Genomic DNA, 18,602 nt, shown 5'->3' on the forward strand with positions numbered 1-18,602 from the left:
CACTTTCTTATCACTAGCAGAAGATACAATTCAATGGCCTTACACCAATGTAGCTGCATAGTCCAAACCCTACCAATGGTGCAGTTCCTCTACACCAGCACTTGCACTGATGTAGCTATACTGATAGCTACAACTCCCAGTATATAAAAAGACCCAACCCCAGGGAGGTGAAGTAACACACATTACATAGCTACAGTGATGTCATACCAGCTTTGGCTGCATCAGTACAAGAAGATTCATAGATTCTAGGACTGGAAGGGACCTCGAGAGGTCATCGAGTCCAGTCCCCTGCCCGCATGGCAGGACCAAATACTATCTAGACCATCCCTGATAGACATTTATCTAACCTACTCTTAAATAACTCCAGAGATGGAGATTCCACAACCTCCCTAGGCAATTTATTCCAGTGTTTAACCACCCTGACAGTTAGGAACTTTTTCCTAATATCCAACCTAGACCTCCCTTGCTGCAGTTTAAGCCCATTGCTTCTTGTTCTATCCTTAGAGGCTAAGGTGAACAAGTTTTCTCCCTCCTCCTTATGACACCCTTTTAAATACCTGAAAATTGCTATCATGTCCCCTCTCAGTCTTCTCTTTTCCAAACTAAACAAACCCAATTCTTTCAGCCTTTCTTCATAGGTCATGTTCTCAAGACCTTTAATCATTCTTGTTGCTCTTCTCTGGACCCTTTCCAATTTCTCCACATCTTTTTTGAAATGCGGTGCCCAGAACTGGACACAATACCCCAGCTGAGGCCTAACCAGAGCAGAGTAGAGCGGAAGAATGACTTCGTGTCTTGCTTACAACACACCTGTTAATACATCCCAGAATCATATTTGCTTTTTTTGCAACAGCATCACACTGTTGACTCATTTAGCTTGTGGTCCACTATAACCCCTAGATCCCTTTCTGCCGTACTCCTTCCTAGACAGTCTCTTCCCATTCTGTATGTGTGAAACTGATTTTTTCTTCCTAAGTGGAGCACTTTGCATTTGTCTTTGTTAAACTTCATCCTGTTTAACTCAGACCATTTCTCCAATTTGTCCAGATCTTTTTGAATTATGACCCTGTTCTCCAAAGCAGTTGCAATCCCTCCCCGTTTGGTATCATCCGCAAACTTAATAAGCGTACTTTCTATGCCAATATCTAAGTCTTTGATGAAGATATTGAACAGCGCCGGTCCCAAAACAGACCCCTGCGATACCCCACTCGTTATGCCTTTCCAGCAGGATTGGGAACCATTAATAACAACTCTCTGAGTATGGTTATCCAGCCAGTTATGCACCCACCTTATAGTAGCCCCATCTAAATTGTATTTGCCTAGTATGATGCTGCCCTCTTACCTTTCACAATGTAAGTTGTCACTTGTATGGAATTGTAATTGTATAAGGTCTTGGATAGGGATAATGGGCACTGACACATCATTTAATAGTAAATTTAGACACTTTCCACTTTTAACATTTTCTGTGTCTGTACTTTTTGTAGCCATCCCAAACTGTCAATAACTGAAAGTAGTCAATTTTTAGTTTTGCTTCCTTTCATAAGAGGATTCGGTGGAGGAAATACTGGTAAAGCATCAGGCTGAGAAATAGTAAGTCCCCATGTTTTTATTCGGTGCTATCTGTGTAAATGTTTTGGTATCTTGGCAATTTGTTTTTTCTTTCTTCCTGGACCCAGCATCAAGCAATTATTCCTAGTTTCTAATTTTTAGAAACATTTTCACTGGATTTGTGCGTGTTTGGTTCTGATTTGTAAGTGTGTAAATTTCCGTGGGGTTGGAAAGAAAGCCAAGTTGGAAGGAAGGACTGAGCAAGAACCCATACTTAAAACGGTTGTACAATAGCAAGTGAAGGCAGCCATTCTAAATGTTCATTATTCATACCCGCCTTTCCCCAGCTTTCCAACTGCCACAAATATAGATCAGGAAAAGTTGTTCAATTTGTCTACAGATTCTAGATTGAGAAATTGCAACATCCTTTAAAAAAGTACCTGTTATGGTACTTTCATCAATGACTTCCCCAAAAACACATGAAACAACTAAATTGAGTGGATTTGTTTTTGTTTAGTTGGGGTTTCTGGGGGAAAAAAGATTACTTACATCAATGACTGATGACCTTGACAAGCTTAAACCCTCTAGGTCAGCAGCTAAACTTGGAGAGAGAATAGCTGGAGTGGGAACTGCTACAGGAGTTGACACAGGATTGACTGCAGGAAAAGAACAGTTGATAGAAGTGGATTTAACAATTTTTAAAAATGAAATACATTGTTAAAGGCAATTAAATACTTCAATTAATAGCATGTATGCTAAGTTAGCATCTTGATTTAGCTGAGTTATGCTCAAGCATTTTTTTAAAATTTAGGAAGATATTAACCTGGTATATCTCAGAAGATAATAGCAAACTCCCAAGGTGAAATTCATATTTACCAAAAGGTCTGAACTTAATGTAAAGTGCTTTGAAGAATGACGGTGGGAGTCCAACAGAAACTAAGAAAATGTAATAAATCAACTTTACTGATTTTATTACGTCATATGTTCAATACAACTTCCTTTTCTAAATTGATACAATAGTCTTTTGTTCCTTCTCCTCCATTGCTACTCTCATACTCTTCCTGTGTATTTCATACTCATTACTTCTGTGCTACATGAACAGTGCCATATTCTTTCATGGTGTTTGGAAAATTAAAGACAATAGACCTAAATCTTTTAGAAATTCCACATGCTTGTCTCTCGTTGACTCAAATATGACTTCTGTATGCATTTCACTTTCAGAAACGAGTCTGAAAATAAGACCTATACAATCCTAAAGAATCCACACTACAGGGTTTAGACAGGAAAACAGTTCCAGATCTTTCCATCTTTTTTTAGTACTGCATTGTTATCTGGTCTTCAAATTTTAATTCATAATGTCTTCTCTATAGTAGTTGAATTAGCTGCCAGACTGATTAAATCAATACATCCTAAGGAATGTCTAAGGTACACCTGAGGCAATAATTCGACTTGAGTGGTAAATGAAGTCACGACACACAAAACAAATGCATGTTTCAAATATTAGCACATTAAAAAAAGATACTTTCTGACAGAATTCTAAACTTGACAAGCACAAATTTCAAATTACACATTTAAAAGAGCAAGTATGTGATTTTACTAACATCTATATGTGTGCCAGTTAATTGGTATGATAAATGAACAGGATCATTACTTCAGCCATTTAAAATTTATGGAAATTATTAGGAATTTATCTTGTTGACATGAAAGATTCTTTGATCACATTCTTAAAGAAATAAATAATGTTATATAACCAAATTACTTACAATCATCCAAGTCTAATAGGGACACATCTTGTTTAGAAGAAGCTTTTTTCTCTGGTACTGCCATTTGTTTTCTCTGTCAAAATATATGAATATTTCATTTTTGTGATGCCGGTAAAGAGATTCTTCAACACTTTTATAATAGCAGAAAATATTTTCTTCGCTTTAAAAAGAAAAAATATACCCATTTTGCTCAGCTCAGCATTCTGAGAGTTCACCTTGTGAGAAGCATTTCCTACCATGGATAAACTGAACTGTATTCCACAAAAAAAACTTGTTAGTTAAAATGAACATTTGAGGCCTCTACTAAGCTTGTTTTACTATGTAGTAGGTATTCAAATAAAACTTCTAGGGAGAGACTGAACCTTTCAGGATTTTCTACAGAGGATGCAAGTGGAAAATCTGGTGAAACCACGCCTTTAGAAGGTAAACCAATCTTAAGCAGTGGTATTGCTTTCTCTGACCCCACAAATTCATCCAAATGAATGCAATATTATTATTTGTACTGAAGTGGCGCATATAAGACCCAGTCATGGACTACTGATCCAATACAGGCACTGTGCAAACAATAAAAAGATGGTCCCTGCCACAAAGAATTACAACCTTAATCTTAAAATTTGTGGATGATGCACATATTGGCAATGTGGTAGATAAAGACAGGGCAGTCATACCAAGCAATCCAGATTGAATGGATCCTACTTACAGAATTTGTTTTAATACAACCTATTTACAAAATTTGTTTTAATACAGCCACATCTAAAGACAGAAAGCAGTCCATACCTTCGGAATTGGGGACTCTATCCTCGACAGCAGTGAGTCTAAAAGGGAGATAGTGGTCATAATGAACAAACAACTCAATGTGAGTTCCCAGTGTGATGCTATGGCATAATATGATCCTTGGATGTATAACCAGGAGAGTCAGATTAGGGAGGTGACCGATACTGGAATACTATGTACAGCATCCACATTTTTTAAAAGATGTGGAAAATTTGGAGAAATTTTGGTGCAAAAAAGAGCTACACAAATGATTCAAGAGATGACCAAAATGCCTTACACAGTAAGATACTTAGAGCTCAAAAGAGGATGAAGAGGTGACTTGATTACAGTGTATGAGTACTTACATGGGGAGAATACACCAGATCTTTAATCTAGTGGAGAAGGGCATAACAAGTACCAATTGCTGGATGTCACAGCCAGACAAATTCAAATTTGAAATAAGGCATACATGGTTAACAGTGAGAATGATAAACCATCGGAACTAACTACAAAGGTACATGGCAGATTCTCAATTTCGTCTTCAGATCAAGACTGGATTCCTTTTTGGAAGACATGCTTTAGTTAAACAAGTTATTGGGCTCTACGCAAGAGTAGCTGGCATAAAATTAATGGCCTGTGGTACACAGGAGGTCAGACAAGATCATGTAATGGTTGCAACTGGCCTTAACATCTATTAAACTTGTGGGATTTGAAGATCTGTCAGGGATGGAGGGGAGCACCATTCTCCAAAGAATCACTGCCTGACAAACTGCTCAGAACCCTGTCGGCATAAATACCCAGGGTCTTCCCCTTTGTACCTACAAAACCTCTCTTATCTATTTGCCAGCTGCCAGTGCAAATGAATTTGTAGCATAACTCCAAGTGAAGTCTTGCTGTTACTGGAGATGGGACAGGTCAAGGAGTACTGGAAGATGGAAAACTCCACGGATGTCCTATTTTAAGGTAAATTTACCATGGGTATCAGCTTTAGGGCTATTCTAATTTACTTCCAAGCTGCCCACAACCCCAAATACATACCATTACCAAAATATTAATATACTCATATATATTCAGGCATGCCAGGGGACAGAAGGTCTTGTGGCTAGTGCAGGCTGGAAACAGGTGGAAGTGTTTCACAGCCAGAAATAGAATCCAGATTGCCTAGGTATGTATATAGCCCTCTTCACTCATTAATAAATCATAGAAGAATTTTGTCGACAACACACCTTTGTAAGGTATGGGAAATACTATCCCCATTTTAGGGAACACAGACACAGGATAGATTAAGTGACTTGTCCAAGGTCACAGAGGAAGTTGTGGCAGATCCAGGTCTCCAGAGTCCCAGTCTGGCAACAACCAGAAGACCATCCTTCCTCCCTTTTGGTGTGATCTTTGACAAGTTATCTAACTACTCCATGCCTAATTTTCTCATGTGTAAAATGGAAATGATAATTATCTATCTTACTGGGGCACAGTGATATTAAATTACTAATGTTTATGACGTGTTAATGAGATCTTTGCATGGCAGGCAGATGTTTTTAATAAGTGCCATGTTTATGACTCTACTTGATGTATGCTTAACTTTGTGGCATGCATGTGCTTTTGTGAAATTTTATAACTGAACTTTTTCAAACATGTCTAAGCATGAATTCCTCCTCAAGGACTCTATAGTTAGCAAATATGAATTTAAAAGTAAAAATACAAAAGAGAAACCATTACCACTACAAACAGTTCTTTTTCTCTCCTGCTGATAATAGCTCACCTTAACTGATCACTCTCCTTATAGTGTATATGGTAACACACATTGTTTCATTTTCTCTGTGTTCCCTTATATAAAACTTCCTACTGTATTTTCCACTACATGCATCCAATGAAGTGGGCTGTAGCCCACGAAAGCTTATGCTCAAATAAATTTGTTAGTCTCTAAGATGCCACAAGTACTCCAAAGGACATATAAACTGAGTTAAGATCTGTGATGCAGGTCCCCACTCTCCTCCTCCTGACCAAAAAAGGGCTGTGGATATGGACAAGGGAAGGCATTCAGTACACAAATGGTAAAGCAGTGGCATATGACTCTGCTTTATGGTAGGATTAAGGTTCAAGGGCTAATCCTGGTTACGGTTTCACCCTTATTACTTGCCCCATTCTGGATAGGACTGTCCAAGATTTTTAACTCCTTTCTTGGGTTTCTGGAGTCCTACTCCTAACCAAACTCTCATGCAGCCAATTAAATTCAATACCAAAAAAGTGTCCCCTTCTCACAAAGGGCCACTGTGGGGAAAGAGTGGAAGTCCTGAGTTTGTCAATAACAACAGTGCCAACTCCATCTGTTGAAAAATCATGGGTCAAGTCCAAAAAATCCAAAATCTCTTGTAATCACTTGCCTCCAGTAGCTGGAACTTTAAGAAAAAACATCAAATATCTTGAGAATCATGATAAAAGTCATGAGAGTTGGCAACACAGCAATAATAATACTAATAACTGATAGGAAAAATAAGCACAGAAGAAATGACAGCCATCTGAGGAGCAGCAGCTGCTCATTCAACCCTGTACTCTTATCCGGGTTGAGGGTACATAATGCAGAAAAGAGGGTGTGTTTGGCCAACCCATTTTTCTTTTCCACTACCACCAAATTTACATTTTGGGGCTCAAGGGAGAGATGATAAAAATGAGAAGAGGAAGGGGACACAGAAGGAAGACGCCACCCTCCCCTTAAAAGACCAGTAACACAAAAGAATTTAGCCACATCTTAACCAAGGAATACACCCATTCCAGTTCTGGATAGAACTAGAATCAAAACTATAGGCCGAGCTGTCTTGATTCTAAGAACACAAATAGCCCACCTGTAATTAGAATATGTTCAGATTCAAGGTTGAGATCTGACCATTTTTAGTGTACACTGAACCTTGAACCAATTTTTCCACCACATTACATCCTCGTAGTACTCCTCTGGTTTATTGAAGATTTCAACGATATACCATTTTGTGACACCACAAATATAAAATTAAGTGCATGATTTCAATGAAGACTTCCAATATTCATGGTATTACATTCTGGAATAGCTTTTCTGAACCAGCAACTAATAAGAACATATCACAGAGGTTGAAAAATGACTCTTTAAAAGACAATTAAAATGTATTTTCTGCACTGAAGTCAATTTTCATCTGTTTTGCAGTTCATCTTAGTTGTGTGAAAAACATCCCCTATTGGGCTCATGTAACTCAAGGCCTGAACAGGTTTTTCTTTCACTTTACCAAAATATTTTTGGAGAATAACCGCAACTACAGGATCATTATTTCAATTCTGTAATCCATGGCAGAAAATGTCATGTCATTATGTGACTTATTAAAATGCTGTGCTGAGCACAATAGTTGTAGTTTTCCTTCAAACAACAACAGTATACAAGGGCCTTCTGGGAACTGTAGCCTCCCACCCCAAAAAATCAAACCAACTAATTCAAGATAAAGTTAAAACATAAGGCAAGTCTTATTTTCTACTTCATAACCAAGATCCTGTAAACACTATTAAATATACATCAGGTCACAAGCAAACATAAGGACAAGGCAAGTTAAATTGGTCTCTCTTATTACAACTTGATTTTTTTTTCTTTGAATTTTAGAAAGAAAGAAATTCATTGGCTTTCTGGGAATAATAAATAGCCAGGGACGGAAACCAACATTACCAGGAGCTATTTCTACTGAATAAAAAAAAGCCTTGCATTCCAAATCAAGGCTACAAAAAGGTTCTGATGTTTGGCATTTCTCTGTGACATTTTTCATTTTTTTTTTTAAATAAATCCACAGTAAAATCAAAACAGCTTCCTACTGAAAGAACCTTCTATGGAAAAAAAGCTGAATGCTAAACAAAGAAGTTAAGCTATATTCTAGCAAACATTTCTCCATTTGCAATTCATTTTGGTAATAGAGATAGAACCTGGATAAATGCATATAGGACTTGAAGCAGGAGATTTCTCTTGCTCAATACATAATTCATGTGCTCCGCCTGCAAAGTGTGTAAAATGAAAATTTCACACCACAGCATGAGCCATGGAGCTGCAGAGAAAAGGCAGATGAAATCATATTTTACTGTGTGAATTTTATTTTTTAGCCTCCCAATATTTATACAAAACCATCATTGACAATCCAAATGCATTGACAGATCACCCACTGTTCCCATTGTGTTAGCACTTGAAAAGAGATCAGGCAGAAAGATAGACAATTTGTTTTTGTATATTTTTTTTAAATAGTGGATCAGGTTTTTAACAGCTGAGTGACTGTATTAGGTTTGTATAAGGACGCTAACGGTAGCTGATTTTAAAATCCCAATGTAGATACTCCTATTTATCTGTGCATCATCCTCAAATCTCCATTTTATTTCTACAATATTTGATTATGTATCTGAATACCTCAGAGTGTCCCTACTGCAAAATGAAATACAAAACAGCAGGGTAAAAAAGTGAATTCTCTACTCACTGTAGTTTAAATAGAATAAAACAAGCTTTTTCAAAGTTAAATTTGTAAAGAGTGAAACGTGAAAACATTAAAAATATTACATGCTGAAAAAGTGATTTTGGGCCATTTTACATGCTCATTTTCCATAGTAGAAAATATACGTAGATGCAGATGCAAAATACTTATACAAAATGCAACCATTTTTCTTAATGGTTGTTGTGCTAAATAAGGTATTGATTCAAGAGCACACCATGAAACAACAAATGGAAAACAAATTCAAAAATAGGCTCAACATACTATAAAGTTCATTGGATCTGGAGTGAACCTGGAAATGTAACACAGTCAATGTTAATTTCTTGCTTCATACAGCATAATATTTACATTAAATATTTTCAATTTGAATTATAGAGGAAGAACAACAATGATCTTATGTCTCTTTGTACACTGGATCAAACTCATATAGAAACTGTAAGGACTGGACAATCAAAAAAACCTCAGTTCATAAACGCCAATAAGATTTTTTTTTTTTAGTTTAAAAAATTCTTCCACCTTCATGAGGGTCGTTCCACTCTAAAGCAGTTTATAGAACACAGGGTGGCTCTCTTTAAATAGCACTTTCATAACTTCACAAATCTATGCTTTTGATACAATATAGGATCATTTAATAGAAAGAGCTAAAACTGCATATTACATTCACACAAGACAAATATGTGAGATTTACAGAGGTAATGTAAAATCTGCAGACTTCAATCCACATAGACCTTATGTAAATTGTTGTGGAAGTGAAAGTTAAACCTGTTATTTCTTGTACCTCTCTTTACTGTAGGAAATATTCCTGTCAAACCTTAGCTATCTTCTCTATAATATGCAGGTCTGATTTCTTTTCTGCAGTGTTTTAAAGTTGAAATTTTTTAAATTCACAATGAACATGATCAATTCATTTATTAACGTACTATTAATGCATGCGTGTGTGTGCCCGCGCGTGTGTATACACACACTTGTCGGCCCTAATAAATAATCAGATGTTTAAATACAAACAAACCACAGTTAAGTACAATCTTTGGCCCCACAATCTATGACCTGATCCAAATGGGAAGGCCCCACAATCCAAATCTGATTCCATTGGCTTTATGTGGGAGAAAGTGTCAGATCACATTTATCAGATTATACAACTGGGGACCTCTGTAAACAAACAAAAAAAATTAACCAAACACCTCTGCATAGATCAGCTAAAGTGCACAATGGTGACCAGCAAAGAACAGATGTTTTAAAACTTTGTATGTGACCTTTGTAGGATAAGCACAATTTGCTTTGTTTATACAGCCTATTTATGTGATATACACTAGTGGTTCTCAAACTTGGGCTGCTGCTTGTTCAGGGAAAGCCCCTGGTGGGCCAGGCCGGTTTGTTTACCTGCAGTGTCTGCAGGTTCGGCCAATTGCAGCTCCCAGCCAATGGGGGCTGCGGGAAGCCGCAGACAGCACATCCCTCAGCCCGCGCCGCTTCCTGCAACCCCCATTGGCCTGGAGCGGCGAACTGCAGCCAGTGGGAGCCGCGATTGGCTGAACCTGCGGACATGGCAGGTAAACAAACCGGCCCGGCCCACCAGGGGCTTTCCCTGAACAAGCGGTGGCCCAAGTTTAAGAACCACTGATATACACAAACAATCATGACGTGCCAATCCTTAGTGCCCTGCATACTCAGAACTCCCAGGAAAGTAAATGGAAATTATGAGTGTGCAATCAATGGTAGAATCAGATCCACATGATACATAAGCTATACCTTCAAGTTGCATCTTAGATTTTTACAGTGTCTAGAATCAATGCAAACAATTATATTTTATTTTGGTGTCTGAACAGTAAAATTAATTTAAAGACTTTCCATGTGGCATAGGCTTACAGAATTGCTGCATAATGAGAAGCTGAGTTAAGAGGAAATGTGTTCAACACAGAGGTACTATTGACACTAATATACATTACACACTGCATATAAAATATTTAGTATATCTATAATGTGTGTAAACATACAAAGATATACACACACACACACACACAATATATATTTTTCAGGTAAACTTTTCTTGAAATAGAACTGAAATGCAGAATAAAATCTGTTCTAGTGAAAAATAATTTGCAACAGTTTAAAATACATTATTTTAAACAAAGCCTTCTGCACCTGTATATTTAACAATGGGACATAATGTACAATTGTAATACAACAATATCTTTTGTGATATAATCATGAATATTCTTCATACAATACAGCAGAGATTACTATTTTACTCTGCATTATAAGGAATGCTGCTTATCTGACACAGTTTCATAAGAAGTTTTCTTCAAGGCAAAGATGGTTTCATTATACAAAGGATTGTATTCTCTAAACTTAAGCTCTAATGATTATACACAAAGTCACTACAGGTATCTTTGTTGAAGAGTTAAGCTTGGGTGACTGGCACCCAGGCCAGCCTGGCCCAACCATGAGCAGCCATTCTGCTCAGACATACTTGAGTTAGCGTCCTCACTGGTGCTGCACTTCCTCATGGGTATTACTAGGACTTCCAGGAGCATATCCCATGGTTCTTTGTGCTGCAGAAAGCTGAACCACTATGATTCTTTCCCAGTAAATTGTGTAAGAACTTGTCTGGTCTTCTGGAACCTTGGGCACACGGGAGTTACTGTGGGAAGACACTAGTGGGCTATCAGCACTCGAGTGATTTAGCTTACATCCTCACTGCAAAATAGGCAGATTACCATCTTGATTGAAAGCAGAACCTGGGCTCTAACCCATACCCCAGCCTTGCCAGCTAGCTTGGGTTTAAAGTACCACTAAACAGGGGCAAGAGATTTGCGTATATGGATGGAAGGAAGGGAGTTAGGAGAAAGACCCAGGTAAGAGTGCAGAATATACATGCAGCTGCACAATAAAAATGCTCTATATCTACATCTGTTTATACAGAATATTAGTTAGTTTTGATGAAAATATCTACACTCAATAGGGAAAGTTCTCCCAAATTATATGATCTGTAAGGAATAACTGCAGGTGATGCTGCTGTGAGCTAACCACAAGTCTTGTATAAGTATAGAGACATGAGAATTGAGACGGAGGTTGAAATATAAGCGACTAACACAGAAGCAATTAAAATACCTAAAATCTCTCACACCTTGTTATGTACTATCCTGCACTTAAATGGTACCACTGATTTTTGGAGAGGGGGAAGAGAATAAATTTTATTCCAGATTTAAAAATATGGTGTACTCATTTATTTATGAATGACAATATTTTTCATGATTTATTAAACTATAAGTGATCACCCTAACCAGCAAGAAAACCCCCTCAAGGAAGTAATTTTATCTCATGTATCCATTATTTATCTTGTAGCATCAAGAATAGTTTTAGTTTTATAGTGTTCGCCAGCATAAGCTGTAGTAAGGTTTTTTGGGGAAAAGAAAAACTGTAAAATTTTTCTCTGAAGTTGAGATATTCGGATGTAAATTCCATCGTCACCAGTCAGAAGTGGTATAAATAACATACAACTAATTCTTATTTATCATTTCATAAAAATGTTGGCATCTACTTCATGGACTCAAAGACCTTATCTACACGTGCAGCAGCATGTAGAGTATGTGTAGCACACTCAGACTACAAGACCAGAAGGGACCACTGTCTAGTCTGACATACTACACACTGCAGGCCACACAACCTCACTCATCTACTCCTCTAATAGGCCCATAGCTACACACAGCAGCATATAGCTTTGGTTACCAGAACCTTTCCCCGCTTCCTCCCCCCCGCCAGAGTCTTTTGCTGCAATGGGGAAAGGCTCTGGCAGCAGGACACTAAAAACAGCAGTGTAGATGTGAGAGACACTGCTTCGGCGCATAGAGCACCCATGTAAAGTATATACCCCTGGGGCTCCAGCATGTAGGGAATTCTACTCTATAAGCAGTGCCTCACCATCTACACAGATATTTATACCCTGCTAGCATTGTCTGTTCTCTACACGCTGCCTTAAGCACAGACGTACCTATAGTCAACTTCAGGTACTTGAATTTTCCAAGAATGAAGGCACGTATATGACTAGTGCTATATACCTGTTACAGACACTTGGTCACATAGTCACAAAAATGAGGATATAAGCCAGCAACAGAGATAAGGCAGTATACGTTGTGTGGCGCAATTTTTCCATACACTGCACAGCTGGATACCGGAAAGCACTCAATTGGAAATTCCAATATTGGAAGGGATGGCACAAAGAAGCGGCCAACTCCTTTTTGGAAAGAGGAGTTAAAGAAACTTATTATTTCTGTGAAAACCCACATTCTCAGTGAACAGATACAACCAAAGCTACTGAGAACAGATTTCAGGTTGATGAGGAATGGTGGATTTTGTGATGGGGAAAAATATTGGTATATTAGATAATATACAATTTGCTATTATTTTAACAGTGTGGTCATGCATCAACACAACATGCAAAAGTTTGGAATTGTTCAATTGAAGCCCACCTCTCAATGGCCAGTATTCTTCATCTCTTTCTTCCAACTGCCTACATCATTGCTTGTAACACTGGTCTACAATTTTTGAGAAGTTGTCGGCTTCAGAGATAAAGTGTGCTATTTATTATGTATTTTGATGTGCTGAATTCAAATATGACAATTAAAACAACTGATTGGCTACTGTTTCTAAGATATTTAAGTTTTTACATTTTAGGTCTATGTATATTGTGTAGATAGTAGAGTTTTAATCATAAATTGTAATCCTAGGTCTTTTCATGTGTTTATGGTTGCTTTACATGATAATATTTCACCTGTCCTGTTTATGTAACACTTCAAAAATCAGCAAAAGGATTATATAAATAAAATTTATTATGAAACAAAACGCAAAAAACTATTATGTACATAGTTTGGTCCTATTCAGTGTCTACTCGGCGCTTCTTGGCTTGTCTCTTGTATTCATTAAATGGAGCATCTCTTGTCTCTGTCCAGCAATAGTCTGCAAGCACTGATGGGCTCCATTTGCCCTGATAGCGTTTCTCCATTGCTGCAATGTCCTGGTGAAATCGCTCGCCGTGCTCGTCGCTCACTGCTCCGCAGTTCGGTGGAAAAAAATCTAGATGAGAGTGCAAAAAATGTATCTTTAGTGACATGTTGCAACCAAGGCTTTTGTATGCCTTGAGGAGGTTTTCCACCAGCAACCTGTAGTTGTCTGCCTTGTTGTTTCCGAGAAAATTTATTGCCACTAACTGGAAGGCTTTCCATGCCGTCTTTTCCTTGCCACGCAGAGCATTGTCAAATGCATCATCTCAAAGAAGTTCACGAATGTGAGGACCAACAAAGACACCTTCCTTTATCTTAGCTTCGCTTAACCTTGGAAATTTTCCACGGAGGTACTTGAAAGCTGCTTGTGTTTTGTCAATGGCCTTGACAAAGTTCTTCATCACACCCAGCTTGATGTGTAAGGGTGGTGGTAAAATCTTCCTTGATTCAACAAGTGGTGGATGCTGAACACTTTTCCTCCCAGGCTCCAATGACTGTCGGAGTGGCCAATCTTTCTTGATGTAGTGGGAATCTCTTGCACGACTATCCCATTCGCAGAGAAAACAGCAGTACTTTGTGTATCCAGTCTGCGGACCAAGCAAGAGAGCAACAACCTTCAAATCGCCACAAAACTGCCACTGATGTTGGTTATAATTTATGCACCTCAAAAGTTGTTTCATGTTGTCATAGGTTTCCTTCATATGGACTGCATGACCAACTGGAATTGATGGCAAAACATTGCCATTATGCAGTAAAACAGCTTTAAGATTCGTCTTCGACGAATCAATGAACAGTCTCTACTCATCTGGATCGTGAACGATGTTGAGGGCTGCCATCACACCATCAATGTTGTTGCAGGCTACAAGATCACCTTTCATGAAGAAGAATGGGACAAGATCCTTTTGACGGTCACGGAACATGGAAACCCTAACATCACCTGCCAGGAGATTCCACTGCTGTAGTCCGGAGCCCAACAGCTCTGCCTTACTCTTGGGTAGTTCCAAATCCCTGACAAGGTCATTCAGTTCACCTTGTGTTATGAGGTGTGGTTCAGAGGAGGAGGATGGGAGAAAATGTGGGTCCTGTGACATTGATGGTTCAGGACCAGAAGTTTCATCCTCTTCCTCTTCCTCGTCTGACTCAAGTGAGAATGATTCTGGTGCATCAGGAACCGGCAGTCCTTCTCCGTGGGGTACTTGGCCTATAGCTGATGGAATGTTTGGATAATGCACAGTCCACTTTTTCTTCTTTGACACACCTTTCCCAACTGGAGATACCATGCAGAAGTAACAATTGCTGCTATGATCTGTTGGCTCTCTCCAAATCATTGGCACTGCAAAAGGCATAGATTTCCTTTTCCTGTTCAACCACAGGCAAAGATTTGTTGCACAAGTGTTGCAGCATATGTGTGGGGCCCACCTCTTGTCCTGATCTCCAATTTTGCAGCCAAAATAAAGGTGATAGGCTTTCTTAACCATAGTGCTTATACTGCGCTTTTGTGATGCAAAAGTCACTTCACCACAAACATAGCAGAAGTTATCTGCACTGTTCACACAAGTACGAGGCATCTCTGCTCACTTTGGACTAAACAGAAATGTGTCCCTTTGCAAAATCAAACACTGACAAATAAGAGAGCACGACACTGAATGATTTCTAGAGCTGATATAGGGCAATTTGTTCAGCAGAGTGATGTAAGCTTCGTTATGATTGCATAATCCATGACTTCTAGGAATAACATGATGCAATTCATATCATGTATGATGCAATACCAGCTTCAGATTGCATCATTCATTGTTTTGCCTAAAAAGCAAGTACTGTCCAAAACCAGTCATAGATTTATTCATAGATCCAGTCAAAGATGTATTTTAGTCATTTCTGGTTTAAATTGAGATCCCTTCCCTTTATAACTCACTTATCCTCCACCATTCCCAAGTCAAGGGTCGTATATACTGACCCAATAGCATATCTTGAAAACTAGAGCCAATCAACAATTTTAAGCATCATTTTCTTTCTCAGTGACCCAGAATTAGTAAAGTTTGACTACATTTATTTCAAAAGCATTTTGGCTGTAGAGCAGTGTAATCAAAGCTTAAAAACACATGCATAAGGATTTCAAATTAGGGTATCCAAAACAGTAGCCCTGAGAGAGCCCCAGTTGTGGCCTCTGAATCACTGAAAGTTTTGCTTAGAGGTTTAATGGCTTTGTTTCCAGCTTTAAAAGAGTTATGGTTTCGTAAAACACAAAGAAAACATTCAGACAAGGATATTTTATAATATACAGAAAAGTAGGTGAGATCCCAATAGCCACCTCAACTCTCTGCCTCTTTATTAACCCTTACCACCTATCAATTGGAAGAGTCACTCCTGTCCATGTGGTGCCTGTGGGGTAGAAGGTGTGCCTATCTGTCTATCTTCTTCCTTCCCACTCCACAGGTCTCTGGACGCTCTCAGGTACTCTTGTTATAGTGCATGCACTGTTGTGCCAGCATGAACCCAACATTAGAATATTCATAAGTTTAGTTATTATTTTGGCATACTGCCAAGATTTTCCTGAGAAATGCAAGTCAGAGATGGGAAATGGCCTTTTTAGCAGTTTATATCAACAAAAGCTAAACTAAATTTCATGGGACAAAGAAAAGGAACTTCTGTAGCTCGAGATTGTTCCCACTGCCTAATATCAAAGGTCTGCTGCACACAACAGAGGTGTGAGAGCTTCTCAAAGAATCCTTTATAATGGAAAGTCTTAGGCAACCTAAATACATCAAAGGCTTTTTATTCTTATAAAGTATTTAGTAATAGAGCTGGTCGGAAAGTGATATTTTCCAGAATTTTTTTCAAAAGAAAAAATAATTTTTCACAAATTTTCACTGAAATATTCCAGTTTTCAAAAACTGAAACATTTTTTTTGTCAGTTTTTAAAATCAAGGCATGCTCAAAGTTTATTCCTAAAAACATTTTTTAAAACTACCAAAAATCTTTTCTAGAATGAATAAATATGTGACATGGTAGTAGTGCAGTAGAGCATACGAACAAACTTGCTGGCATTGGAATGCTGCCTGTGCTCACCTTGCTAACCAGGACAAGTCTTTGATGAGTATGGAAGCAATATGAATGGGACCAATTCCCCTGGTTGGGGGGTGGAGGGAAAGGATTGGGGGTTGGGGCTACTGGGGCCGCACTACATGTGCTCCCATTGGTTCCTCTCCTGATGTTCTGCAGCGTGTGGGTAAAGGAGAGACTGGTGTTTTTTTCTCATCCACTTACCCTCACCCCCATCCCCTATCCTGTAGGACCTGGGGTGTGTGTTTTGCAGTTGGTGATATGAGGTCCAGTAACTTAACAAGCTGCTTGGGCAGGGTCCCCGAGCACAATATTACACAGTGAGGGTGTGGCCTCCATGTCTCATGCAGTGTATGGGCTCCCTTCATCTCATCTCTCCTACTTCCTGTGTGGAGGAGGGGAATATTTTGGAACTCTGGCTTCCAGCCAGGGTTCCTGGGCAGGCCTGAGCGTGGAGAGGAGGCACTGTCCTTGGACTCACGCTCAGGTTTGTAGAAACCAAGGCCACTCACGCACAGTTGAAATCAGCACTAGATCAGCCCTGCTAGGTAGTTTGGGGAGTGGTTTCCTTGTCAAATAATCTTTTAAATAAAGTTGCAGTCTCCACATTTATCCATATTGTGGCATACGTGTCACACTGTTTCCATATCCACAACAATAGTGTCAGGCGACATCTGTTTTGATTATATTAACTGGTCTTTAAATAAATAGGAATCTTGAACGAAAGGTGCTTGGTTTATTTTTAAAATGCCTAACGCTCAAATAAACGTATCAAAATTAAAATGGAGACTTTTCAAGTGTGGCTCTACCCTGGAAGTTACTATAAAAAATACATGGGTAGAAATGAACAAAACATTTTGGATGACAATAGGAAAAAGCGTTTCACAGAAATTTTCATTGTTCTCCTTCCCCACAAGGTTCAGCCTGGGTTTCACATTTATTACGTTCACATTGACTCGAACATAAGATTTTGATCAGCTTAGAAGTGAAAAATTACTTTGCTAATTTCCAGGCCTACAAATTCAGCCAAAATCTGAGAGGTGAGCTAGATTCTTTCCTTCTCATGCGTTGCCATCCATAATAAAGGTTCTGCAAGCTGAACAGTGCCCTCATTTATAGCTCTGCAAAATCACTGCCTTCAAACGTTTAATATGCAAGAAGGAACAGTATCCAGCACAGACACATAGCTATTTCAGCTTTGCAATGTTAACTTGAGCAAAAAAGTAGGTAACTTCTTTCCCATCCCCACTCATGTAAGCTGTTCTGACTGAGCATATCCAGACAACAGCTCTTCTGAGTGAGATGGTGCCATTTCTGTACATTGACACTTCTCAGAGTCCAACTTAAAAGCCACATTTGAGAGCTTGGGACTTTATGCATCTTATGAGATATCTCATGGAATTTGGGAGTATTCCCCAATTCTGAAGTGACAACACGTTATATACTCCCGCTCCTATGAAATAAAACACATTCTAACCACAGTATAAAATGCTTTGAAGTTGCAGCTCAGGCTCTGAAGCCTTGGGATGAAAGTGGGCTTTAGAGCCTGAACTCAAGCCTGAGCCACAACTTCAAAGCACTGATTACACAGCTAGTTTTAGCGTGCTAGTGCGAGCACCAGTATCCCAAGCCTGTCAGCCTGGGCTGGGAAGCTCACTACTGCAAGCTGACCAGACAGACCCTTAGAATGCAGCACGTTAGCTCTACAAATCAGACTCCTCTAATGCACTTTAACACTCTGTGTAGACAAGCTCTTAGTTTTGCAAATACCCAAAACACTTAGGTATGTGTGCATGCAAACTTTGACTAGAATTCACTGGGGGTATTTGTGCACTTACGCAGAGGCGTGCAAATGTGCATATGACTTTTTACATGCACGTTTGAAGATCTGGCCCTAAATTTATTTGCACAAGGGGACTTCAACAGCTAAACAGAGGCTGAGATTCTGAATTCAGTTGTAAAACTGAAATAACTACACTGAAATCAGTAGTTAA

The 18,602-nt window shown here is 38.8% G+C and overlaps 1 protein-coding gene across 2 annotated transcripts in view; it reads right to left on the reverse strand.

Moving 5' to 3' along the window:
- Positions 1-18,602, reverse strand: part of AP3B1 (adaptor related protein complex 3 subunit beta 1) — a 272,041-nt gene that overhangs the window by 79,675 nt on the left and 173,764 nt on the right. For both annotated transcript variants that reach the window (XM_054031900.1, XM_054031899.1), the window contains 2 exons: positions 3,312-3,384; positions 2,098-2,204 (listed from right to left, as the gene is read on the reverse strand). In XM_054031900.1, coding sequence (XP_053887875.1) covers positions 2,098-2,204; positions 3,312-3,384 — 180 coding nt within the window. The remainder of the gene's footprint in view (positions 1-2,097; positions 2,205-3,311; positions 3,385-18,602) is intronic.

The sequence above is a fragment of the Malaclemys terrapin genome, chromosome 6 (genome assembly GCF_027887155.1).
Source record: "Malaclemys terrapin pileata isolate rMalTer1 chromosome 6, rMalTer1.hap1, whole genome shotgun sequence".
Classification (NCBI taxonomy): domain Eukaryota; kingdom Metazoa; phylum Chordata; order Testudines; family Emydidae; genus Malaclemys; species Malaclemys terrapin.